We start from the raw sequence: 27,931 nt of genomic DNA, 5'->3' as shown, positions 1-27,931 counted from the left end.
TATCTCCTAGTCACCTTCAACTGGATCTGGTGTGATGGCGTCTTTCCATCACAATGGCGGGAGAGCACCATTATTCCAGTGCTCAAACCCGGTCAAAACCTGATGGGGAATGTGGATAGCTACTGCCCCATTGGCCTCACCAACTTTCTTTGTAAGCTGCTGAAACATATGGTGTGTCGGCGGTTGGGTCCTGCAGTCATGTGGCCTACTGGATCCAAGTCAGGGCGGCTTCCGCCAGGGTCGCTCTACCACTGGTAATCTTGTGTCCCTGAAGTCTGCCATCCGAACATTGTTTTCCAGACGCCAACATCTGGTGAGCGGTGTCTCCAGGGCTCACTCCTGATTTTCATCCAAAACTTCCTGCCGCTCCGTACTTTCCATTTCCAAGTGAGTGCCTCCCATAATTCCCCCCATATTCAGGAGACTGTCATTCCGCAGAGCTCTGTATTGAGTGTCTCTCTCTTTTTAGTGGCTATTAATGGTCTAGCAGCAGCTGTAGGGCAATCAGTTTCACCTTCTTTGTATGCGGATGACTTCTACATTTTGTACTACTCCTCCAGTACTGGTGTTGCTGAGCAGTGCCTACAGGGAGCCATTCACAAGGTGTAGTCATGAGCTCTACCCAAGACTTCCAGTTTTAGGTGCGAAGTCGTTTGTCGTGCGTTTCTGTTGGATCACACCATTCATCGAGAACCAGAACTTTACCCTAATGACGATCCACTCACTGTAGTGGAGACATATCGATTATTAGAACTGTTTTTAACACCCAATTGACTTGGCTACCTCTCCTTCATCAGCATAAGTGGAAGTGCTGGCAGCATCTCAATGCCCTCCACTGCCTGAACAACACCAACTGGGATGCAGATTACTCTACACTGCTGCAGCTCTACAAAGCCTTTGTTCAATCTTGCCGCGACTATGGGGTCTGGTTTACGGTTCAGCGGCACCCTCAGCATTGCGTTTACTCGACCTAGTGCACCACTGTGGCATTCGCCTATGACAGGAGATTTTAGAACGAGTCTGGTGACCAGTCTCCTGGTGGAGGCTGGAGTCTTTCCATTGAAGGTTAGGTGTGCACAACTGCTTGCCAGTTATGTTGCACATGTTCTCCTGTGCATCCAAATTACCATCTCCTTTTCCCAACCGTGGCAGTTCATCTCCCGCATCAGCGGCCCAGTCAGGGCTTAGGATCGCGGTTCGCGTCACTCCCTTGTGTCTGAACTGGAGTCCTTCCCATTACCACCTCTCCTCGAGGTCCATTCACGCACACCTCCATGGTATACACCTAGGCTGCAGATTCTTCTGGACCTTTCACATGGCCCTAAGGAGTTTGTTAATCCTGTGGCTCTCCACTATCACTTCCTCTCGATTTTCGACATGTACCGGGGCCATGAAGTGGTTCACACCGATGGCTCGATGGCTGATGGTCATGTAGGCTTTGCATATGTCCATGGAGAACATATTGAACAGCACGCCTTGCCAGACGGCTGCAGTATTTTCACTGCAGAGCTGGCGGCCACATCTCGTGCTCTTGACCACATCCACTCATGTCCTGGCAGATCATTTCTCCTGTGTACTGACTCCTTAAGCAGCTTACAAGCTATTGACCAGTGCTACGCTTGCCATCCTTTGATAGCATCCATTCAGCCCTGGAACGGTCCCGTCGTTCAGCGGAATTTGTGTGGTCCCCAGGACACATTGGAATCCCAGGTAACGAACTTGTCGACAGGCTAGCAAAACAGGCTACGCGGAAACTGCTTATAGAGATGGGCATCTCTGAAACTGACCTGTGTTTTGTCTTATGCCGCAGGGTTTTTTGGCTTTGGGAGGCAGAATGGCATAACAGTACGCACAACAAACTGTCACTAAGGAGACTACGAGTGTGTGGAAGTCTTCCAAGCGGTCCTCTCTCAGGGAATCGGTTGTCCTCTGGTCGGCTCTCCATTGGCCATACATGGGTAACACATGATTATGTCCTGCTTTGCAAGGACCCACCTCGGTGTCGCTGTGGCTCAGAAATGACAGTCGTCCACCTCTTGCTGGACTGCCCACTTTTAGCCACTCTGCAGCAGACTTTTAACTCTTCCAGCACCCTACCATTGGTGTTGGGCAACAATGCCTCAACAGCAGCTTTAGTTTTACGTTTTATTCGTGAGGGTGGATTTTATCATTTGATCTAAGTTTTAGCGCTTGTCCTTTGTCGCACTGTGTCCTCCACCCAAGTGCTTAGAGGGTGGAGGTTTTAGTGTGTTGCAGAGTGGCTGGCTTCTCCTTTTTATTCTCATGGTCAGCCACCATGTTAATCTGCTCTCTTGTTTTGATGTCTTCTACCTGTTTCTTGCATATCTCTGTGGTTTTCTTGTCTGATTTTCTCCATTTTATTGTTTGTTGCCCTTCTGTCATTCTTATGGTTTTCTCCTTTCTTCCAGCTGTTTATTGTATGTCTCGATTATTTTACTCCCGCCCTGGAATTATTTTAATCAGAACGAGGGACCAATGACATAGCAGTTTGGCCCCTCCCTCCCTCCCTCTTTTAAACCAACCAACCTCTCTTCCTGCCTACCTAACCCCTCCCCATGACTAATTTGATTTTGGCCACCTCAATTTCCAAGTCACTCTTCATCCAACATCCTTGATTTTTTGTTGGATATATTCCAATCTCTGTCTTCTCTATTTTTGCCCCATGTGTGGAAGCTACCTTCTGAAGTGTTAACATGTGTCCTGTGATATTGTCCCTTGTCCTACTCTGCGAAAAAGGTTTAAAGGTAATTTTATTGACCCCTCCCCCCCCCCCCCTCCCCGTCATTTTTATTCATTACATGCAGAAGTTTGAATTTTGGCTCAGGGGTGCTAAATAATCTTCTTCCATAATGGTGCAGAAGCTTGGGTCCCAGTGATGTCACCCTCAGGCTCTGCAGAGCTTCATACAGCAAGGTGTTGACAGATGTGAGAAAAGAGTCAGAGCTCAGATGTTCATGTGAGGTGTAAGATAATAAGGTCACATTGTCACTAAGTTTCAGAACAATTCTGCCCAACATGTCACACGGTGGTAAACTTAAAGTTGTCATCCCTTCCCCTTCCCCTGCCCTGCCACTCTTTTCACACTCGCCCCTTTGCTGACTCCTCTGTGATGTAGGTCAGGTTAGCGTTGAAACTGACCTAACATTGAAATGCTGCAGTTTTCTGATGGGTGACCAAGGAAATTGTTTCAGATACACTGCCGTTCCGAATATGGAGTATTCATTTACATGCATTGTGTGGTCGGAAACAACAGTTTGCAATTTGATATGCAACAGAACAAAAAGTTCTTGACAATCTTTGATGCTGCTGACTCACCTAGGATGATTTAACTCTTCTCTTAGGACATCATGGGACTGCAACCACATTGAACATTATCTGACCCCATTGTAGTATAGTGCAACTGCAATTTTTTCTCTAGTATACAAATTGGAACTTCTAGAGATCATACAAAACCATTTGACAAAATACGAATGTGATCCGAAGCAGGAAAGAGAGTTCAAACAATGTAAAATCCAGGATGGAATGTAACAATATTATGAAAGGATAGTTGCTACTCACCAATTAGCGGAGACGCTGAGTCGCAGATAGGCACAACAAAAAGCCTGTCACAAAATGAGACACACACACAACTCTCTCACATATGACCACAGCCTTTGGCTGCTGATGCCAGAAAGTACTTCTATGCTTTTTTAGCATAATACCCCAAGGAAGAGGTGGTTTGATTGACATCCTTTATGCCAACCCCTGATGCCTTTTTGTGTAAGTTCTCAGGGATGGAATGTGTGAATTGTTTTCCTCAGCCATCCATAAGAAACCCTGCATGATTTAAGTGTACAGTGCTTGGTGTTGGAATTCTGACCTCCATCGCAGAGGCATCAAGAGAATGTGTGAGACATTATTAAGGAGGCGACGTGACGACCTTCCCTTGTGTGACCCAACCACAGTGGCACTGGGCTGAATAGTGATGAAATTTGGTCGAATCTGACATCATTAAGCATTACTGAACATGAGGGTGACATTGCAGTGCACCATGCATTTGTACCATTGCAGAGGAAGGTTGTAGGCACTTTTGAGACACATTTAACACTTCTGCATTGAAATCAGGGTGGTTTCAAGAAAGTGACCCTTTAATTATTTTGCACAGTCAGTTAGTGATTTCCACATTCTCCTTTCCTGACGAATCTCTGGAGTCCTCGTTTCTTATCAGTCCACCTAGTGTTTAGCGTTCTTTTGTAACAATACATCTCAAATGCTTCAGTTGTCTTCTTTTCCAATTTTTCCACACTCTGAAGTTCACTTCCACACAAGGCCGTACTTTGAATGTACAGTCTCAGAAATATCTTCAAGTTAAGGCTTAATTAATGTATTGTTATTGATTATAATAATATTATGAAAAGGATAGTTGCTACTCATCATATACCAGGTGTAGATGGTGCTAGCCGTTAGTGTAGGACCCTTGCAGTGCCATCTACTTCCTGTAACGGCTGACAACGAATGTCGACACACAGTAACCCAAGTTCCATACATTGGTATCTGTTTCAAAACCGTAAACATGTCAAGTTTTGTGCCTACAAATTAAGATTTGTGGACAGCATTGGCTTTCTGTTATCATTTGAAGAAAATTGCTACAGGATCACATTGAATGCTCATCGAAGCTTTCGGTGAACATGCTCTTGAGAAAATGCATTATCTCAAGTGTTTCAAAAAATTCAAAAGTGGTGATTTTGACATGAGAAATGACGAGCACGGGAAACCACCAAAAAAGTTCAAACACAACAAATGGGTGGCCTTATTGGATGTAGATGATACTCAAACTCGACAGGAACCCGTGAAACAATTTAATGTGTTGCAGAAAGCCGTTTCTGTTTGGTTAAAATCTATGGGATGGTGAAGAAAGTGGAAAAATGGGTTCCGCATGAACTGAAAGAAAGACATCAAGCAAATCGAAATACCACTTTGAAATGTAGCTCGCAAGATACAAAAGAAAGTTGTTTCTCCATCATATAGTGACAGGTGATGAAAAATGGGTATATTTTGAGAATCCTAAGTGTCGTAAATCATAAGTGAATCCAGGCAAACCGTATAGACATCCACTGCAAGACCAAATTGCTTTGGAAAAAAGCAACACTCTATGTTTAGTGGGATCGGATGGGTGTCCTCTATTATGAGACGCTGAAACCTGGTGAAGCTGTTAACACTGATCACTACCAATAGCGAATGATCAATTTAAATCAAGCATTACATGAAAAACGACCAGAATATGGAAAAAGGCAACACAGTCATATTGCTCCATGATAATGCCCCATCACACGCAGCAAAACAGGTCAGGGAAGCAATCGAGGTGTTCAGTTGGGAAATACTAGGCATGTGGCTTATTCTCAAGACTTGGCTCCATCTGATTATCTGTTTGCATCACTGGTACGTGCTCTCATTGAACAATGCCTCAGTTTGTATGAAAATGTACGAAAATGGCTAGCTGGAATGTCAGATCCCTTAATCGGGCAGGTAGGTTAGAAAATTTAAAAAGGGAAATGGATAGGTTAAAGTTAGATATAGTGGGAATTAGTGAAGTTCGGTGGCAGGAGGAACAAGACTTTCGGTCAGGTGAATACAGGGTTATAAATACAAAAGCAAATAGTGGTAATGCAGGCGTAGGTTTAATAATGAATAAAAAAATAGGAGTGCGGGTAAGCTACTACAAACAGCATAGTGAATGCATTATTGTGGCCAAGATAGACGCAAAGACCACTCCTACTACAGTAGTACAAGTTTATATGTCAACTAGCTCTGCAGATGATGAAGAAATTGATGAAATGTATGGATGAGATAAAAGAAATCATTCAGGTAGTGAAGGGAGACGAAAATTTAATAGTCATGGGTGATTGGAATTCGTCAGTAGGAAAAGGGAGAGAAGGAAACATAGTGGGTGAATATGGATTGGGGCTAAGAAATGAAAGAGGAGGCCGTCTGGTAGAATTTTGCACAGAGCATAACTTAATCATAGCTAACAGTTGGTTCAAGAATCAGGAAAGAAGGTTGTATACATGGAAGAACCCTGGAGATACTAAAAGGTATCGGATAGATTATATAATGGTAAGACAGAGATTTAGGAAACAGGTTTTAAATTGTAAGACATTTCCAGGGGCAGATGTGGACTCTGACCACAATCTATTGGTTATGAACTGTAGATTAAAACTGAAGAAACTGCAAAAAGGTGGGAATTTAAGGAGATAGGACCTGGATAAACTGAAAGAACCAGAGGTTGTACAGTGTTTCAGGGAGAGCATAAGGGAACAATTGACTGGAATGGGGGAAAGAAATACAGTAGAAGAAGAATGGGTAGCATTGAGGGATGAAATAGTGAAGGCAGCAGAGGATCAAATAGGTAAAAAGACGAGGGCTAGTAGAAACCCTTGGGTAACAGAAGAAATATTGAATTTAATTGGTGAAAGAAGAAAATATAAAATGCAGTAAATGAAGCAGACAAAAAGGAATACAAACGTCTCAAAAATGAGATCGATAGGAAGTGCAAAATGGCTAAGCAGGGATTGCTAGAGGACAAATGTAAGGATGTAGAGGCTTATCTCACTAGGGGTAAAATAGATACTGCTTACAGGAAAATTAAAGAGACCTTTGGAGAAAGGAGAACCACTTGCATGAATATCAAGAGCTCAGATGGAAACCGAGTTCTAAGCAAAGAAGGGAAAGCAGAAAGGTGGAAGGAGTATATATAGGGTCTATACAAGGGCGACGTACTTGAGGACAATATTATGGAAATAGAAGAGGATGTAGATGAAGATGAAATGGGAGATATGATACTGCGTAAAGAGTTTGACAGAGCACTGAAAGACCTGAGTCGAAACAAAGCCCCCGGAGTAGACAACATTCCATTAGAACTACTGACAGCCTTGGGAGAGCCAGTCCTGGCAAAACTCTACCATCTGGTGAGCAAGATGTATGAGACAGGCGAAATACCGTCAGACTTCAAGAAGAATATAATAATTCCAATCCCAAAGAAAGCAGGTGTTGACAGATGTGAAAATTACCGAACTCTCAGTTTAATAAGTCACAGCTGCAAAATACTAACGCGAATTCTTTACAGACGAATGGAAAAACTGATAGAAGCCAACCTCGGGGAACACCAGTTTGGATTCCGTAGAAATGTTGGAACACGTGAGGCAATACTGACCCTACGACTTATCTTAGAAGAAAGATTAAGGAAAGGCAAACCTACGTTTCTAGCATTTGTAGACTTAGAGAAAGCTTTTGACAATGTTGATTGGAATACTCTCTTTCAAATTCTTAAGGTGGCAGGGGTAAAATACAGGGAGCGAAAGGCTATTTACAATTTGTACAGAAACCAGATGGCAGTTATAAGAGTCGAGGGACATGAAAGGGAAGCAGTGGTTGGGAAGGGAGTGAGACAGGGTTGTAGCCTATCCCCGATGTTATTCAATCTGTATATTGAGCAAGCAATAAAGGAAACAAAAGAAAAGTTCGGAGTAGGTATTAAAATCCATGGAGAAGAAATAAAAACTTTGAGGTTCGCCGATGACATTGTAATTCTGTCAGAGACAGCAAAGGACTTGGAAGAGCAGCTGAACAGAATGGACAGTGTCTTGAAAGGTGAATATAAGATGAACATCAACAAAAGCAAAACGAGGATAATGGAATGCAGTCGACTTAAGTCGGGTGATGCTGAGGGAATTAGATTAGGAAATGAGACACTTAAAGTAGTAAAGGAGTTTTGCTATTTGGGGAGCAAAATAACTGACGATGGTCGAAGTAGAGAGGATATAAAATGTGGACTGGCAATGGCAAGGAAAGCGTTTCTGAAGAAGAAAAATTTGTTAACATTGAGTATAGATTTAAATGTCAGGAGGTCATTTCTGAAAGTATTTGTATGGAGTGTAGCCATGTATGGAAGTGAAACGTGGACGATAAATAGTTTAGACAAGAAGAGAATAGAAGCTTTCGAAATGTGGTGCTACAGAAGAATGCTGAAGATTAGATGGGTAGATCACATAACCAATGAGGAGGTATTGAATAGAATTGGAGAGAAGAGGAGCTTGTGGCACAACTTGACTAGAAGAAGGGATCGGTTGGTAGGACATGTTCTGAGACATCGAGGGATCACCAATTTAGTATTGGAGGGCAGCGTGGAGGGTAAAAATCGTAGAGGGAGACCAAAAGATGAATACACTAAGCAGATTCAGAAGGATGTAGGCTGCAGTAGGTACTGGGAGATGAAGAAGCTTGCACAGGATAGAATAGCATGGAGAGCTGCATCAAACCAGTCTCAGGACTGAAGACCACAACAACAACAACAACATGTTACAGATCTTCTTAAAGGTCTAACCTCTGTAACGTTTGTGTTACTGACGATAGCAGAGTTTGAAGATGGAAATGTGAAAACGTTTACATACTTTTTATATTTCCATTCACTACTGTCTTGTGACATATTCTGGGGTGACTCATCATTCAAGAAGAAAGTATTTGTTACACAGAAATATGTAATAATGCTAATATGTGGTGTACATTACAGCTCTTGCTGAAAGATCTTTATACAGTTCAGCATACTGACAACAGACTACATTTACTCCATTATGAAGTTAATTGTTATCAGTCATTGACAGTTAAAAATCATCAGTACCATTCATAAATATAATACTGCAACGAGAAATTGCTTATGCTGTTCTTCACTTAGGCGTAATGTGGCAGAGGAAGCAGTGAGTTATTCAATCATTAAAATCTTTATCTGTTTACCTAGTGAAGTAAAAAATTTATAAATTATGTTGTCAACACATCCATCGGGCTCTCATCTTGGTAAGAAATTTGGCGCCTGTTACTGTCTGTAGCAGACAATCATATACAAAACTCACTGTGCATCATAGGACCTTGGAAAATAAATATCAGCACAATATATAGTTGCAGCAATAATTAATCTCATGTTCTTTAGACAGTTCTTTGGCCTCAGTATCTGCGCATGTAGATGATTGGCTCTGAAGCGGAGCCACCCCGAAATATATATTTTAAAAAATTCTCAGTAATATGTTACATAATTTAAATTATCAGAAAAAATTTCGCATATTCCCCACATGGATTTAATTAATGGTGATCAACGTTTGTGGAACTGTTGATGTGTTATATCAAGTTATGTATTTTGAACAGTTAGTAGCTATTCTTAATGGTGCACCTTGATATGCTGCATAGATATATGTGGCAGAGGTTTTGGGGGGTGGCTTCCTCAGAGTACAGCCTTTATGGGCGTTCCAAAGGCTCCGGTGCTTCAGCCTAAACCTGCACACAATTTTCGTGTTCCATTGCTTACATCAAAAGGGAATGAACAGAGTTGCTGAAACTTCCTTTATTGAATCCCTGTCTCTGTAAATCTGTATTATGCTTAATTGGGTCATTAATTGCTGTTTAGTATTATTGTTTCTGTAGAGTTTTACACAGTTTTTTTCTTTCTGTCATTGGCTATTCTGTCCACCGTAGCAGTAAGTTTGCAGATATCTCACCAGAGCGCACTAGAGTACGGTAACATAAGTATCACCACCTAACGAGAGTTACTTTAGTTTCCTTGCTTGCTGATTGCGGGTAATGTGCATTATTAGCAAGTTTCTTTTTGTGAATTTATGATACATGGGTTTAGTGAGTTTTACATTCCTGTCAATAACAGCAGCATACCATGAGTTTGGAAACAGCACAATGCGAGTTCATTGTGCAGTTTATCAGCTAAAATTTTGGAATACGCGATGAGGGTGAAAGTAAAGAAACATAGTGCTTACAGACTCAATGTAAACATGAATAAAGAACAAAACTGTGTAAATCGATGCAAGGATATACATGCAGTTTTAACAGAGCAGTGTACATTTACATCTACATCTACATAGATACTCCGAAAGTCACCATACAGTGCATGGCAGAGGGTACCTTGTACCACTACTTATTCCCTTTCCTGCTCCCCTTGCAAATAGAGTGAGGAAAAAACGACGATCAGTATGCCCTCCTATCAGCCCTAATTTCTAAAATCTTATCTTCATGGTTTTTACATGCAATGTATGTTGGCGACAGTAGAATCGTTCGGCAGTCAGCATCAAATGCTGGTTCTCTAAATTTCCTCATAGTGATTCTTGAAAAGAATGTAGCCTTCGTTCCAGTGATTCCCATTTGAGTTTCCGAAGCGCCTCCGTAGCACTTACATGTTTTTCGAAACTACCGTTAACAAATCTAGCAGCCAGTCTCTGAATTGCTTTGATGTCTTCCTTCAATCTGACCTGGCACAGATCCCATACACTCAAGCAGTACTCAAGAATAGGTCGCACTAGTGTCCTATATGCGGTCTCCTTTGCAGGTGACCCATTCTTTCCTAAAATTCTCCCAGTAAACCGAAGTCGACCATTCCCCTTCCCAACCACAGTCCTCACACACTCATTCCATCTCATACCGCTTCGCAACATTATGCCCTGATATTTAAATGATGTCACTGTGTCAAGCAGGGCACTAGTAATACTGTATTCGAACATCACAGGTTTGATATACTCAATCCAACTGGATGATTGTGTGTGCCTTATCACTTAAAATGCATATTTCTGTTACGTGGAAATATACTTGACAAATATGGTGTGTAAATTACCGTGGCGGTTGTTTGGCTTGCTCATGTCAGCCAGTCACAGCAAAAGATTGATGACATCATGGAAACATCACTGTTTTGTCATCCAAACTCATAAACACTGCGGTTTGAGCACACAGAACATTAACCGTATGAAGATATCAAAAATATTAAGCATGCTGTAAAGCTAACATACACAGCATTAGAGAGCTCTCCAAAATGTGTCTTTTAGTATGATTTGTTACAGTAAACTGTCGGAAAAATGTGAAGTAGTGGGATAAATAAGCTACCTATAGATTTTATCTTGCAGTTAGCTTTTGATGTTATTTAATAGTTGATTATGAAACAGTAGGAGGATACAGTATGTAAATGTTTGGCTAGAGTGTGGAGTGTGATATTGCCACTGCCCCCCCCTCCCCCCCCCCCCCCCTCTTTCCTCAAATCTTGGTTGTGGTGACAGACTGATCTGCAGCATAGCCTGAGGTGTAGGTTAGTTCCAACCAATAAATGTCATAGTCTTCACCCAGTATGGAAGGCATGAGCCACACCTGTGCGGTAGATAGGTACTGTTTCTATGCAACCTGCGGACTTCATTTGCTAAATGGAACTTATGGCTTTGAAGGCTTCTAGCCTTGTCCTATACATGAGTGAGTATTTCTCTTTGATTATAAAGTTGTTTCTTTGATTCCAGACATAGCTTTCCAAGAATACATTAACATTTTCCTGTTTTATTCTGTCACCCACTGTTCACTGTTAAAAAAATTGTTAATATAATTTGTGTGGTTGAACTGTATTCATCCAGAATAGTTGTAAGGAAGTAAGAGTGATTGCGTAAAATTGTGCAGGTTGCAACACTGACATCACAGGTGGAAGCTACTAATGTCGTGGTACGGAAGTTAGAAGACAAGGAACGCATCTTACAAAACTCTCTTGCTACTGTTGAGAAAGAATTAGCTCTTCGTCAGCAGGCCATGGAAATGCATAAGCGTAAGGCTATTGAAAGTGCGCAATCAGCAGCTGACCTGAAGTTGCATCTTGGTGAGTTAATAAGTGATTAATTTTTGTGGTAACATGACTTGAAGAGCGATTCTTTGTTATTTCCATATAGACTAATCAGATTCTTGTATGTGTTACGTGCAGTTTAGTTGGGAAGGTTTATAAAATGGTAGTTATTTGGAAATGCATTTTCGTTAATCAAAACATTAAATCACTAATGTTAAATTCTTCATTCCGAAGAATAAATAAAAATAAGTACCCCCCCCCCCCCCCCCCCCCCCCCACACACACACCTCCCTACACAAACGCGTGCAGTGTGTCATATGTTATTTGTTGAGGTCATATGGATCCTTGCTCCAAGTCGATGCAACTACTGGAAAACTATTAGAAAAATATAAAGTTAGTACTACTTCTGTATGTGTGTTTGTTAGCAAGGACTAATGTAATCTGAAATTCACAATTCTCTCTTTCTGGTCAGCTGTCAGTGTTTGCTGATAAGCAATTTATTTCTACCCCAGTGCCCCACAGGTTGCTAATTAGTAATGGTCCTTGTAATTTAAGTTTGAAGCTGTAAACCGTCACACTAACTGAGAGTGAGTAGTATTTAAGACAATGCACTTGCGCATCCATCACATAGACCAGGGGTTTTCAGACTGTGTGCTGCGGCTCCCAACCTTAAGGTATACAGTAGGGGCATCATGGTAGTGTCTTAAAAGTAATAATTTGGTTTATTTGCTTTCTGAGTGAAGGAATGAGTGCGCTAGTAGTGAAATCAAATAGTGGAGAAGCTGAGTTACAGACAGGCACAACAAACAGACTGTTGGATAGTGAGCTTTACACACACACACACACACACACACACACACACACACACACACACACACGACCATGACCTCAGTCTCTGGAAGCTGGAGCCAGACCCAGCTGCCAGAGACTGTCGTGTGTGTGTGTGTGTGTGTGTGTGTGTGTGTGTGTGTGTGTGTGTGTGTGTCGTCATGTTTCGGTTTCAATTGATACCAAAATTGCTAAGCTAATTTCAGATTTCACGTCCAAACCATTATCAGCTTTCCCATACACAGATGTAAAAACATGTCTTACCTCAGAATTTGAAGAATCAGAGTCACGCAAAGTAAAAAAGCTGCTAACCGAAGTAGAACTAGGAGACACAAAGCCTTATGCTCTGCTCAGCGAGATGCTCGCACTTGCTGGCACACAAGTAATCAACAATTTTTAAGAACTATATTTCTTTAACAACTACCAACCAATACACATTCTGTAGTAGTAGTTGGGCAACGTATGAATCTCGAAGCAATTGCTTCTGTAGCTGGTGATTTCATAGAGATTACTGCACCCAGTCAGTCTGTTATCTGTAGATTTTTCCATGTGGAAAGGCAGCTTTCAAAACTAATGGCATAGATTCAGAAATTTTAAACTGGGACACAATCAAGAACCAGATCAAAATCATGGTGCCATGCACAGAAACATTCTGCGTGCTAATATGATTATAAATTCCAACAGAATGTGAAGAAATGCTCAATGCCATGTTTATTTATTCCTCGACAGCCTGCTAACACTCAGGCAACTTCATGCTGCAAATTGTTCCATAATACACACATGTGGTGATTGACTGCTGAACCGCAAAATAGGCCTTTGACAAAGATTTGCGTGGCCATTCCTTCTTTCATATGTCTGCCAGGCAATTATTAATGTTGATTTCAAGCTATTATGTTCTGTTACTTGATGTTGAGTAAAAAAAAAAAAAAAAAGAGCAAAAAGCTTTAATTGCTAGTACAGGCTCTGCAGATGTATCTATTGACAGTTTAGTGCTTTTAAATGACCCACAGCATAAATATGGAGACCTGCTAAAGAGATAACCTAACATTCTCGTGGAGAAAGCTAATTTGATCCTCCTGAAGTTAATGTGCAACACGCAATCACAACAACAGGACCTCCAGTGCATGCACAAGCCAGTTGCTTTCCACCACAAAAAATAGCTTAAGCAAAACCTGAATTTCAGGAGATCATCAACCTTGACATATGTCATCGTAAAAGCTGCTGGTCTAGTACTCCCCATCTTGTTCTAAAGAACCTGTGGAGATTATAGAGTCTTAAATGCTGTCACTGTGCCAGACTGCTCCAGTGCTGCATCTACAAGGTTTCAACTACCAAGTCTCCAGCACAAAAATACTCTCTAAAACTGGCCTTAGCTGAGCTTATCACCACATTCCTGTTGTGCCAGAATTTGAGCCTAAAAGAGCTGTTTTTACACCATTTGGACTTTCCAAATTTTTAAATGGGTCATTTGGTCTGTGCAGTGCAGTGCAGCATCAAATAAATATCAGATAATTCTTCTGCAACAGCTTCCTTAACGGCTGGATAAATATAATCTTAACATTAATGTGGGGAAAATGCATTTTTGGAGAGAAAGTGATATCATTCTTGAATCATTGTGGGTCACGTCAAGGAATTTCACTCGTACGAGAAAAGTGAAAATAAGAACTGGTAAACTTCCACAGACATATGTTACCACATACTACAGAAATCTAACAACCTTTGTTTAACTCGAGCTTTGTTTAACTTGTTCGAGAACACCAAGAGGAAGGATAATCACCTGTTACATGGACTGATAAAACAGACAAATTGCTAAAAAAATTAAAAGAAAAACTATATAATGCAACTCAGTTTGCTCATCTCTCAACAGATTTTCCCTTAATTTTGGTGGCGGATGCTTCAGACTATGCTATGGGTGCTTCTTTACACCAGTTACGAGAAGTAACACCTGAATCACTAGCATTTTTTTCAGGTCTCTCACCAACACACGACGTTAACTACAGTACCTACAACCATGAGTTATTGGCAGCATATTCGGCAATCAAACATTTGTATTATCTTTTGGAAGGCAGAGATTTCACAATATTTACAGGTCTCAAGCCATTAACATTTGCCTTTAAACAGCACCCAAAAAAGCAACACAAAGTAACTGTGCCATCCAGAATTTCTCAATCAGTTCCACACAAATACCCGATACCTTCCTGAAGGAGAGAATATTCCTTCTGGTACTTGTTCCAGAGTTGCAAAAATCATGTTGCCAACTAGCATTCTGTATGAGTACATTGCAAAGGCACAAAGCAGTGGCCCAGAAATGTCCAAAGTGAAAAATTCAGACACTTTTTCCTTAGTGTTTGTAACAATAATATTACCTGCTCTTAGACCACAGTTACTTCGTCAGTTCTACTGGTAAACTCTGGTAAACTCGGGCCATATGTTCCTCCATCCTACAATCAGCAAGTCTTCCATGCACTACATGACTTGGCTCACCCTGGCAGCAAAGGCACAGAAGACTTGATTTGACAACACTTTATTTGGCTTCCATTGAAACTAGATGTAAAGCTTTGGGCAAAAACACATGTTTGCTGTCAACAAGCCAAAAATTCAAAACATTGAACCAGGAGCTTTCAGTGAAGTTGAATTGCTTGTTGCATATACTTTGATGTACTGGGACCGCTACCTGGCTCTCAAGCCTTCACCTTTCTTTTAAAATTTCATCTTGCTGTTTTCTTTCAGTTAATATACATAAAGGACTAAAAGAAAATAACAAATAAATGAATAAATAAGTAGTTAAATAATTAAAATCTCTTAACAATGATCAGCAGGTTTACACATTGGCCAGGAGGAGTTCTATTGAAGGACATCTTTGCAGAAAGTGCTACCAGCATTGTCTTATTATCATGGATTGCACGTTTTTGAGTCCCAAAAATCACCACCACCAACAGAGGATGGCAGTTTTATTAAAATGTTCACACACATGACAAAGACCCTATGGACACTGGTCAGTCAAAACATTATAACCACTACCCACCACAATGTTGGATGCCACCTGCTGACACAGCTCACAAATGATGCGGTAATGACAGTTTGTAAGCAGAGCAGATATGAATGGGGGGTCACCCTAGTGAAGATATTGGCTGCAAGTGGGGAAATGGTTTGAGGCAAGTGACTTTGACAAAGGCCAGGCTATTATTTCGCAGAGCCTGTGAATGAGTATCTCAAAAACGATGAAGCTGGTTGAATGTTCACGTGCTACTGTCATGAGAACCTACACAAAGACGTAGAAGGATGGTGAAACTACCACTAGGTGCTAAATGGTTGGATGTCCACAGCTCGTTGCAGAACATGAGGTTTGGAGGCCTGTCTGCTCTGTAAAGTAGGGTAGATGGTGTTCTGTGACATCTCTGCAGAAACAGCACAAGTACTAGTGCATGCACAAGTGTTTCAGAGCACACCGTTCGTTGTACATTGTTGGAAATGGAGTTCTGCAGCAGACCAGCCCTACATGTTGACACGACATCATCATCAATTAGGATTGCAGTGGGCATGGGGCCGTTGGCATTTGACCGTCGATCAATGGAAACATGTCGGGGCTCTGTGGGTAAAGCATATTTTCGCTGCACAGTAGTTCAATGGTCCTCTCCACAAACGCCACCATTGAGGTGAATGGCAGCTCGAAGCGTGCAGTGCGCCACGAATGCAGACTGGTGGGAGCAGTATTATGCTGTGGGAGACATTCTCCTGTGCTTGCATGGGACCTGTGGTAGTAATTTATGACACACTAATAGCTGTGAACCATCTGCATCCCTTCATGCTTGAAGTCTTCCCGGACAGTGATGTCCTCTTTCACCAGCCTCTGTGTCTCGGAGCCAGAACTGTGATACAGTGGTTTGAGGAGCATTGTAATGAACTCTTGTTGATGTCTTGGCAACCAAATTCACCGGATGTAAATTCTATGGAACACATCTGGGTCGCTATTGGGCACCATCACTGCATACGCAAATTAGCGGCCCATTATTTATGTGAATTACATGACCTGTGTTTATATATCTAATACCACATATCTTCACAAACCTACCAACAATCTCTCGGATCCCTGATACACAGAATCAGTTATGTATTTCATTCCAAAGATGGACAAACAAGCTACTAGGTAGGTGGTCATAATGTTTTGGCTCATAGGTGTATACCCCACATAAAAACAACTGCTTACCATCCAACTTCAAATGGCCCACTTGAACAGTGCATTGCAGCTTCAAGACAGCATTAAGAGCCCGACTTTCAGACGACTGGATTGCCAGCTTACCAACAGTTTTAATGGGCATCTATTATTTATAAGTCAATATAAATATATGTTAGCCTGAATAGAGTCAGGGGTTGCCAATAATTGGAATATAAGAAAATAACATCTAATCTATAAGACATTCACATGGGAGGTTATACCTTTATCTGCTTATAATTTTAACCATCAATAGTGAAGTAATTATGTGTCAGACTGTTATTGGTAAGAGTTAAGAGGAATGATTACTTGACTCACAGTTGGGAATCACAGGTGAATATGTGCTTGGAGACAGACAAGTTGTGTACATGAGGAGTGTTGATCTTAAGCAATGTGGTATTAGCAGTGAACTTGGATAGTGTTGTTATTAGTGAGATAAGAATTGGCTGAAGAAATAGCTAATGCCTTGGATGACTAATAAGTGGTATGAGTGATGTATGTTTGAATTACATTGTGATCATACTGAAACTAACAGATTAGGAAGTAACATTTATAAATGTGATTTCTCCCATGTACAAGGTAGTGTGCCTTAATAGTTTTTCACCTTAAGCAAATCTTTCATGTAGACACCAGGGTGGTTACGATGCTATAAGTGACTGCAGTAAAGCCAGTCGATGACATGTCTGCTTTTATATTTTCTGTAACCTTCCATTGGATAGGAAATGCTTGTGACAGGTAGTCTTTAGGTATATGCTACAGATCTTGCACATTGTTCATCCATAGAAGAATGTCACATGATGTACAGGATTGGAAGTAGGAGTGACATAAGAACCTCTAAGAAATTGTGTAAGTTAGGCAGGTGATGGAGTAATGTTTTGGAAGTGAAGGCACTGTCTTGATCATAATGAGAAGTAGTTGAAATTGTGGCAATGCATATATGCGAGCTTCTGTTGCCATTAAATGTTAGTATTATTAACAGTTTAAGGTGTGATAGTATTTTTGTACAATAATTTGTTCTTATTGCAATTTGCAGAAAAATATCATGCACAGATGAAGGAAGCTCAACAAGTTGTTGCTGAGAAAACGAGTTCTTTGGAAGCAGAGGCATACAAAACAAAAAGACTCCAGGTCAGTACAGTCCTATGTTATAATTGCTCAGACATAATTTCCAGTATTTCACAGATGATTTTTGCATTGTACATTTGTGATAATGAGTACTGTACCCACAAGTAATTTTTCAAGTTTGATCTTTGTCATATTTTTGTCTTTGGTGATGAACGTCATCTAATATTGAAGACATAAGAGCAGAGAAGATACAGAGAGGCATGAAATAGTTCATTTGCTCCAATTCTTTAAGCAGTGCAGCCTGTACGACACACACACACCTAGTAAATATGGACGTAGAAAACAATCTGCCAGCTACAGCAATAAGGAAAGGTAGAGCATTCTGTTGAGTCCCTGATCAAGTGGGATCTTATGGAATTAACGAGCTGATACTGGGGAAGCAGGCTTTGGTTATGCTATGCTTACAAGGCCCCAGTAGAAGATGATATTCTGTCAGAACTACTGATGGTCTGAAGACAGGTTAAGGAAAGACAAACCTACATTTATAGCATTTGTAGACTTAGAGAAAGCTTTTGATAATGTTGACTGGAATACTCTCTTTGCAGGGGTAAAATGCAGGGAGTGGAAGGCTATTTACAGCTTGCACAGAAAACAGGCGACAGTTAAAGGAGTTGAGGGGCATGAAAGGGAGACTGGTTGAAAAAGGAATGAGATGAGGTTGTATCCTATAGTCAATGTTATTCAATATGTACATTGAGCAAGCAGTAAAAGAAACCAAAGAAGAACTTGGAGTAGGAAATAAAGTTTGGGGAGAAGAAATAAAAACTTTAAGGTTTGCCAATGACATGGTAATTCTGTCAGAAACAACAAAAGACTTGACAGTATATTGGAAGGGGGATATAAGGTTAACATCAGCAAAAGCAAAACAAGGATAATGAAGTTTAGTCAAATTAAATCAGGTGATGCCAAAGGAATCAGGCTACAAAATGAGACATTTAAAGTAGTTAGGTGAGTTTTGCTATGTGGCCAGCAAAATAACTGATGATGGCTGAAGTAGAGAGGATATAAAATGTAGATTGGCAATGGCAAGAAAAGCATTTCTGAAGAAGAGAAATTTATTAACATCAAATATAGATTTAAATGTTAACAAGTATTTTCTGAAGGTATTTGTCTGGAGTGTAACCATGTATGGAACTGAAACATGGACGATAAATAGTTGAGAGAAAAAGAGAATAGAAGCTTTTGAAATATGGGGCTGCAGAAGAATGCTGAAGATTAGAAGGGTCAGTCTGACCAAAAGAAGGGATCTGTTTATAGGACACATGCTAAGACATTAAGAGAACACCAATTTAGTATTGTAGGATAGTGTGGGAGGTAAAAATCGTAGAGGGAGATTCAGAAGGATGTAGATTGCAGTAGTTAGCTAAGGTGATTGTAGAACCACCTAAAAACCACATCCAGACTGCCTGGCACACTGGTCCCAGTCATTAATCCATGCGGCAGATTCAGTCATTGCAATCCTGAACTGTTGGGTGCCTTCTATATAATCAGTGAATCTGTAGGTGCACCATTATGCTTTTCACAGAGATCTGTGTATCTACATATCCTCCTTCACATCTCATACAAGCTGGGAAGTTGTCATGATACCTGTTCAGCCCATATTTCTTTAAAAGATTTGCGAGTGGAAATTCTTATCTGATATACCTTAGCTTGAAGGCAAGGGACTCAAGACTGATGTTACAGCAGGATAGAGCTGCAGGACACTTTGCTATTCAGATTTGCAAGCTCCTTTATGAACAATTTGACTATAGTTTTTACCAGTGTGGAGTCACATGGAACATCATTACACCCCATAATGTGTTGCCTGGTGTGGCAAAGTCTGGACTTCATGATGGACATTTCAAAAGGGTTGAATATGGTTTTGAACCCTAACCAGTCCAGTGGCCTTGAAATTGTTCATCAAGGAGCTTGCAACTCTGAATAGCAATGTGTCCTGCAGCTCTATCCTGCTGTAACAACATGAGTCTTGAGTCCCTTGTCTTCAAGCTAAGGTGTATCAGATAAGAATTTCCACTTGCAAATCTTTTAAAGAAATATGGGCTGAACAGGTATCATGACAACTTCCCAGCCTGTATGAATTCCTTTCCAACTCTTGCACATTATGAAGTTTTTGCTTAGCTCAGAAAATCACATTCCACCAGTATAAACTTTAATATATAACATGTTCATCAGAAATGAACCCTCTTGATTAACATAAAACATTTAGATGCCGTCAAAGCAAGAGCAGGCGGCAACATGCTGTTCCGTGTTTATGCCTGATAATTTATTCGCAAATGTTAGTCTTTTTTAAAAAAAATGTGTCCAAGTGTGGTTGACCATGATACTTGAAGTTCAGCTGCTCCATTGCAAATGGATTTCATTGGCCACAGTAGTACAAGTTTCTCCTCGCATTTTCTTATGTCCACTACATGATCTGTCCTTGACCCTGCCTCAACATAGACATGTTCCTTCTAATCAAGCTTGGTTATTTCATGAGGAAGAACCATACCGAAGCGATCCCTAAACTTACTCAATATCTCCATCATTATTTGCCCGATCTATGGATGGTCATGTACCAACACACATGCCACATATCACTTCATACTTCATCAGCAGTGTAACTGTGTCTGTTCCCATCAGCCATGGCTTTATAATTGAAAACAATGCAGTACTGAAACAAACCATGACAGTACTAACAACAATATTTTTTGTCATATTCAAAGCGGGTATGCCAATTATTTATTTTCCCAATTGTACAAAGTCAAGAGGGCTGCAGGGACTCCTCAGACATGATGTGTTTTACTACTTGACTTCATCATGTATAATTATAAATTTTGTACCTTTGGTGTGAAATGTGTAAGCTGGTATGAGCTTGAAAGCCATGTGCACATAAAATGATTTTATAACATGGCACTGTTAGAAACTGATGAATTAAAGCACTTTGTTGTGTGTTTTCATTATTAAATTGTGTTAAAGTTGCGCAAACAGTTGACGGTGTGGATCGGTGAACTCACTTAAAGTAGAGATTCCATTGAAGGAAAGACATTGGGCCACAAGTGTCAGTAAGTGATTTGAATATTACTGATGTGATATTTCAGGTTTTAACAGATTGATTGATGACAAACCAACCTCTGGGCATGCAACAGTATTTCAGATTCAGATATGGCATACTATTTCTACAGATGTGTTGATCATCTTCAAGAGGGATTAGGAACAGTAATCTACGATGTGCTTGCTGTCTAGATGGAAATCAGACTGTGCAGTGTTTTCAGTAACACATTACCTGTTAATGGTAATCAAAGTTATCATGCAGCAAATTGACGGTGTGGATCGGTGAACTCACTTAAAGTAGAGATTCCATTGAAGGAAAGACATTGGGCCACAAGTGTCAGTAAGTGATTTGAATATTACTGATGTGATATTTCAGGTTTTAACAGATTGATTGATGACAAACCAACCTCTGGGCATGCAACAGTATTTCAGATTCAGATATGGCATACTATTTCTACAGATGTGTTGATCATCTTCAAGAGGGATTAGGAACAGTAATCTACGATGTGCTTGCTGTCTAGATGGAAATCAGACTGTGCAGTGTTTTCAGTAACACATTACCTGTTAATGGTAATCAAAGTTATCATGCAGCAAATTACACATATCCTTTTCTAGGGATGCTCGGTTATCAGTGCTAATCATACATATCTTTTTTACATCATCAAATATTTTTGAATCCAGCATTTGAAGGGGAGAAAATCGTTAAACAGAAGCATATACAAGGGGGTACCAAAAAAACAAAACAGAATAACATTGCTGTGGGCGGAGCTTGTGTAGTAAGGGTTTTTGCCGGTAAGTGTGTATAGCACAACTCATTGCCACTTCAGTGCTGCCTGTGTTGTCAACCAGGCTTGTTCTGTTCATCTGCAGTGATTGTTTTTGATAGAGCTGTTTTGTTCTTGTTTCATTTTCTATGATGGCAAGTTTAAGTAAATAACATGCAGCTGTGAAATCTGGTTTTCCACTCAGTAAAAATGCTGCCGAAACTGTTTTAATGTTGAAAACAGCTTACCAAGATGACACTATGGGAAAAACAAAAGTATATGAGTCGTTTGCTCGATTTAAAAATGGTGACATGTCGATTGATGATAGATCTCGCTCTACACGTCCGTCAACTGGCTGAATCGCCGAAAATATTGAAAAAACTTCAAGACCTTATGCTCAAAGACCATCAACAGACAATTGATCAACTGTCAGAGATTAGTGGGTTATCTTAGAGCTTGGTTCAGAAAATTTTAACACAAGATTTGTGGCATACAGGAGACTGGTTCTTCCAACATGATAAGGCACCCGCACACACAGCCATCTCTGTTAGACAGTTTTTGGCTAAAAATGGCATGGTTCTGCTGCCAGATGCACCTGACTTGCCTGACCTTGCTTCACGCAACTTTTTCTTATTTCCAAGCAAGAAAGGACACTGATTGACAACATTGAAGAAGTCAACAAAAAAATGAGGGAGGAGCTGTCAGCCATTTCTTAAGATGACTACAAAAAATGTTTTGAACCATAGAAGCACTGGTGGGACAAATGCATTACTTGTAATGGAGACTATTTTTAAGGGGATAAGGGTGTATTATAAACAATTTGAAAATCTATAGCCTTTAAAAAATAATTCCATTTTTACCCCCTTAACTTTTAACCCGCATTCTCTCTCTCTCTCTCTCTCTCTCTCTCTCTCTAAGAAATATTTTGCATGATAAATCTGGAATGCTCATGGCAGTATCAATTACTTCCTGAACATTTGTTTCATCTGATTGAAAAGTTTTATTGCATACTACACGTATAAATACACATTTTGTAGGAATAGTAAAAAAATTGACACTTGAAGAAAAATTAGGTCTGTCAACAAATACAATGTGATAACAAATTACAAGCTTTTGGAATTCTAAAATGTTACTTCCTTAAAAGAAAAAGCTGATGGGAAACAAGTGAAATATACCTGGATGAAGAAAACAAGAAAAAAATACTCAGTTTTAAATATAGTGTCTAGGTATTTGAGTTTGCAAGAAAAAATTTCATAACAGCTAATGCAGTCTTACCTTACATTTGTATTAGACACAAAGCTCTGTCGCTGCAATAACTTTTCCTTTCCTGCAGCCAATATGTTGTCACCAATCTACATTACCATTGCTCATTGATTTATGAATATGTTATCCTTATGTGTAATAAATAATTACTAAGATAAGCATATTTGTTCAGTTTTCAGTAGCTTAGAGCTCTGACAATTATCTTCTTTGCAGGAAGAAATAGCACAACTTCGTAGGAAAGCAGAACGAATGAAGAAAATTGAGTTGGCAGGCACATTGGATGAAGTAATGATGGAAGAAATACGAGAATACAAAGAAACACTAACTTGTCCATCATGCAAAGTTAAACGAAAAGATGCTGTTCTCAGTAAATGTTTCCATGTGTTTTGCTGGGACTGCCTTCGCACTCGGTATGAGACTCGACAACGGAAATGTCCCAAGTGCAATGCTGCCTTCGGTGCCAATGACTATCACCGACTCTATCTTTCTACATAAATTTTTGAATCACATAGCTTTTCATCTGGGAGGATCCATTCCGTGCACGAGGTTTTTCATTGAGAACACTCCTGAGCTATTTGTTTTAAGATTTTGTTAAAGATACACATAAGATTGTATAGTTTGTCTGGTGACTGGTTTCAATAGGATTAGCAGAGCAACAGTTAAAGAATTCTATCTTTGAAAGATAAATGTAATACTTTATTACCTTGCTTTGACACTATGTTTGACCAGTTGCTTGATACAGAATCTAATGTAATGGAGATAATTGTACTCGTTCCTGTGAAACAGTAGACATTTACTGTAATTACTGTTAGACAAATTTCAAATTATGCCAAGTATTTCTTTAATGACTTAGCAGTTACTTGCATTTCACTGATTTGATTGATTGACTGACTCAGAGAGAAATACACTGTGATAAAGCAGCTGGAAGAGCGACGGCAAGAATTATTGTTAGCACACTGGTTGCATATGTACATATATCCAACATCTTTATGAAATTACATTTGAAACATTCATTCCACATACACAGTCATTTGTTATTGAAGTCTGTTTTATTTAATACCAAAAGAGTATTAATTTATCAATGTATATATAAAACAAAATAAAGTAGCAGTCCTGTCAGTGGGCATGCCTGCTTCATAGTTCTCATGTATTATTTTTTGAACATATTTTATTCCTTTACTGGATGTGATGATGAATTTTTAGGAAAGGCAAAAAAGAACAGAAACAGAAACAGTAACAGGCGTGAGATCGTATAGAAGTTTATTTATTTAATATAAAGTACAACATTTCTGTGGTCTTCCACTTTGCAATGACTCATAGTTTCAGAGATGAGATGAGATCTGAGGCCATGTATTATGATGCAGTGAACTTCTCAAATATGTCTGTATACACCAAAACCCAGTGTATCAGAAGGAGTGAATATACTGTGTGAGATCTGTCATTGGTCACAAATAATTCTATCAAAACTCCATTTTGTATGAAAAAATGTGAAACAATATGATGACAAATGGTACTATGGATTTATTCTCTGTTAAAATAGTATCTCCTCACTCTAAAGGTACAGTAAATTTGTAAATATACTCCCTGTAGCTACATAAAATATATTTAAATGACAATGAAGAATCAATTCATCAAGTTGATATTGCAGTGGTAAAGAAGCAGTGAAAGGAAATATTGTTTTATGTTCTCATGGAAACACTTTGCAGAACACCAGGCAAACTTCTGGTGGACTTTTATTGAAACGTATAGTTTAGACTCATTTGAGTAAAGCCTAGTTTACACGACGACACCTGGTTGCAGGCAACTGCACTACCAGCCACTACGCATGCGCGCCACGCGTTTGCGCAACTCGTTGGTGAAACTAAACACTTTTGGTGTGTTCCAACTTTGGTGAGACTAGTTGCATGAGTTTTGAGGATATGTGTGTTCGTCGAGTGTAGACAAACTGAAATATGAAGTGGGGAACGGAGAATAATGTTCACTTTTTGGATATCTATACCTTACATAGGTGTTTGTGGGATTTCAGTGGTGCTGATTACAAAAATAAGCAACATACTGCTGCTGCTGAGACCATCATGTGTGATTATAACATAGATGGTTTGTCAATATTTGAACTGCAAAGCAAAATTTGTTGAGTTAGGAGCACATATACAACTGAATTGAGAAAAATACAAGTAAGTGTAATTCTAGCTGTGGAAATGCTCTCGTCTACAAGACTAAAATCCCATCGTTGGAGCTGGCCAACTCTTTGTTAAGGAATATTCACTGCAGTGCTCCCCATTCACAAATGTTAGAATTTTCAAATATTGCCACTATAAAGATCTCTCTTCAAGAGAGTAGTTTGCAAATCATAGTCTTCTTAATGCGGCCTGCTTCGAGTAATTATTGTTGCTAATGTTAATAATTATCACTGTTAATGTTAATAATTATTGGTGTTCATGAAAAAGCGTCATCACCAACTAAAACCGCATCTTATAGCATGCTGAGCGTTCTCAATTGTAATGTATACAATGTGATATGTAATTTCAGTTCTGGCGACAGTGCTTCATGCATTACAATATCTTTACTCCTTATCGCATAATTAACTCTATTTGGAAGAAACGTTAACAGTTCTGGTGACATTCTAAGATAATTAAAAGAACTTCTTGGGTCTTCCTTTACAAATTATTTCAGCAAGGATGCTGAGCAACCGAGCTGATGTCTTTTCTTCATCCAGTCATGAATCGAAACACGTTTCTTATGCAGCAATTCCACGCAACAAGCTTTAACTCACAACTTGTGCAACGTGCAGCTGCCAAAACTTTCATTTCAGACACGACTCAGGAACTCGCAAAACGATGAAACTGAAGTATATACTGGTTTCGCCATGTCTACAGTCAAATATGAAACCATTTGCGTGCAACTCATTCCACGCAAGGAGTGGCACATCCCAATGTCGTCGTGTAAACTAGGCTTAACATGGCTTAGCTTCCTATAGTTTCCAAATACCACTTTATGCCCCCTTTGAGAGAAAGTCAGCAATGTCCACAAGCACAATGTTTCAGCTATTGGAATAAAGTGAGCTTAGCGGATACATAACTGAACAGTAGGTAGCGTGAAGGAACTTCCATCTATATTTCCACAACTTTGCATTTACAATATGTGTGGTACATAGCCAAGCATTGTCACACAGCATGAGTGGCGTAACCTGTTGTTATGCATATATCTATGGAAGTTTTATGTGTACCATTATTATAGACAGTAAAGACATTTTTACCTTTCAGTATACTGTCATGATTATTTTGTGATCACAAGCATAGATCACGACATGTTTAAGATATAAATATGACAATAGAAATTCCTGGTGATTTGGCATATTAGTTTAAATTTGGCAGTATAGAAGTTACCAAGCCTTGATTCTGTGTTTCAGCAGTAGTGACCATACGAAACAAAAATGTCTGATGTTCAGGATCACTTTACCAAGTGAGGTGGCACAGTGGTTAGCACACTGGACTTGCATTAGGGAGGACGACGGTTCAATCCCATGTCCGGCCATCCTGATTTAGGTTTTCCGTGATTTCCCTATATCGCTCCAGGCAAATGCCGGGATGGTTCCTTTGAAAGGGCACGGCCCACTTCCTTCCCCATCCTTCCCTAATTGCGATGAGACCGATTACCTCGCTGTTTGGTCTCTTCCCCCAAACAACCCAACCAACCTCAGGATCATTTGACATACATTTGGATATAACGTTAAATTCTTTAACATGTTTTTCTTAAATAAAACAAGTATTCTCATCATATCAATTTCTCCAGAGGCTAATTCCAGTTAGAATGAAATGTTCTAAGGAGTCTGTTCACAAATATAACAAATTGAGAATATATTATGATTGTGTGTAACTTGAATGTAACATTTTAAGTTTCATTGTCCCATAAAAGACACAGGATAAGAGAGTGTACAAACTGAATTATGCACAATTAACTTTTATTGAGGTTCTGGGTATCAGCAAGAGAGAGAAAGAGGCTTGCAGATTGGAGGCTATTGATTTGTCTCTGACTCTGCAAAAGTAAGTTATCACAGAAAATTACCTGGTGTACAAGCTGCTGGCAACAATGTTGTCAATTTCTGATTTTCTTCATTCGTTACCTTACCTACTGACACACAGACATCCAGGGGCGAAGATTCTGGTTGTTTTCTCCCATTGGTGATGTGTCTTGTGCCTATATGTGACAGTGATTGGAAATCACAACATTTTTCATAATTTGTGTGTGGAACACACATCTGTTTCAGTTGTATTTAATTTGTATATGCAATAGCAACTTCTTGAGAGCAATCCCTCACTGCACTTATTCAGTTTCAGACCCAACAGATTTTCTTTATTGCTCACTGCTATTGGTTGATTGAGGGATACACAACAAAACACAGCAGACGACGACAACGAAGACTGAAGCGCAGAATGCCAGCGGCCAGGTGCCACCTCCTCCATTCTTTTGCTCTTTTGATGCTAGAGCAACATTTTGCTGCTTACAACATTGAGAGAACCACAATGCTATTTCTTTTATCTGTGGGTTTGAGTGCATAATTTCTGATCGTGTCGCTAGTTCTTCCCTCATTTAGAGCCACAAACTCTACCCTATGAAGATGTTATTAGCAAACTGAAAGACTTCTTCAAAGCACAGATTCATGTAGGTGCTGCCAATTTCAGGTTTTTTCCTACAACCTTACAAGGAATGGATTTCTGAATGTAAGGGCATGACTGGGAACTGTAACTTTAACTACTCTTGTGGAAGCTCATTTCAAGACAAAATACTTCACTATGTCATTATTCTAAACGTTTCTGATAACAGAAAATGGGCTGAGTTTCTAAAGCATTGTGGCCCTGGTCTCAGTGATGTGCTTGAAGTGATTGAAGCTCAGGAACCTCAAAACTTCACTAAACTTGACTTTAGCGTTTTACATCAGATAGCTTGAAGTAGGCCCAGTTCTGTAGTGCACAAGTCAGCTGCTGCCCAAGCAACAGCATAAACACAGTATGAGGCACTCAGCTGCTTCTTTGCCTCAGTCACCTTTCAAAAGCATGTGTGAAATGTTAT

At 39.8% G+C, this 27,931-nt stretch overlaps 1 protein-coding gene across 4 annotated transcripts in view; it reads left to right on the top strand.

The window, feature by feature from the left end:
* Positions 1-24,003, top strand: part of LOC126250572 (E3 ubiquitin-protein ligase Bre1) — a 260,407-nt gene extending 236,404 nt beyond the window's left edge. For all 4 annotated transcript variants that reach the window (XM_049951572.1, XM_049951573.1, XM_049951571.1 and 1 more), the window contains 3 exons: positions 11,482-11,674; positions 17,713-17,807; positions 23,075-24,003. In XM_049951572.1, coding sequence (XP_049807529.1) covers positions 11,482-11,674; positions 17,713-17,807; positions 23,075-23,356 — 570 coding nt within the window. In that variant the 3' untranslated portion in view covers positions 23,357-24,003. The remainder of the gene's footprint in view (positions 1-11,481; positions 11,675-17,712; positions 17,808-23,074) is intronic.
* The last annotated feature ends 3,928 nt before the right edge of the window (positions 24,004-27,931 follow it).

Source organism: Schistocerca nitens, chromosome 1 (assembly GCF_023898315.1).
Source record: "Schistocerca nitens isolate TAMUIC-IGC-003100 chromosome 1, iqSchNite1.1, whole genome shotgun sequence".
Lineage (NCBI taxonomy): Eukaryota > Metazoa > Arthropoda > Insecta > Orthoptera > Acrididae > Schistocerca > Schistocerca nitens.
This window is presented reverse-complemented; position numbering and strand designations above follow the sequence as displayed.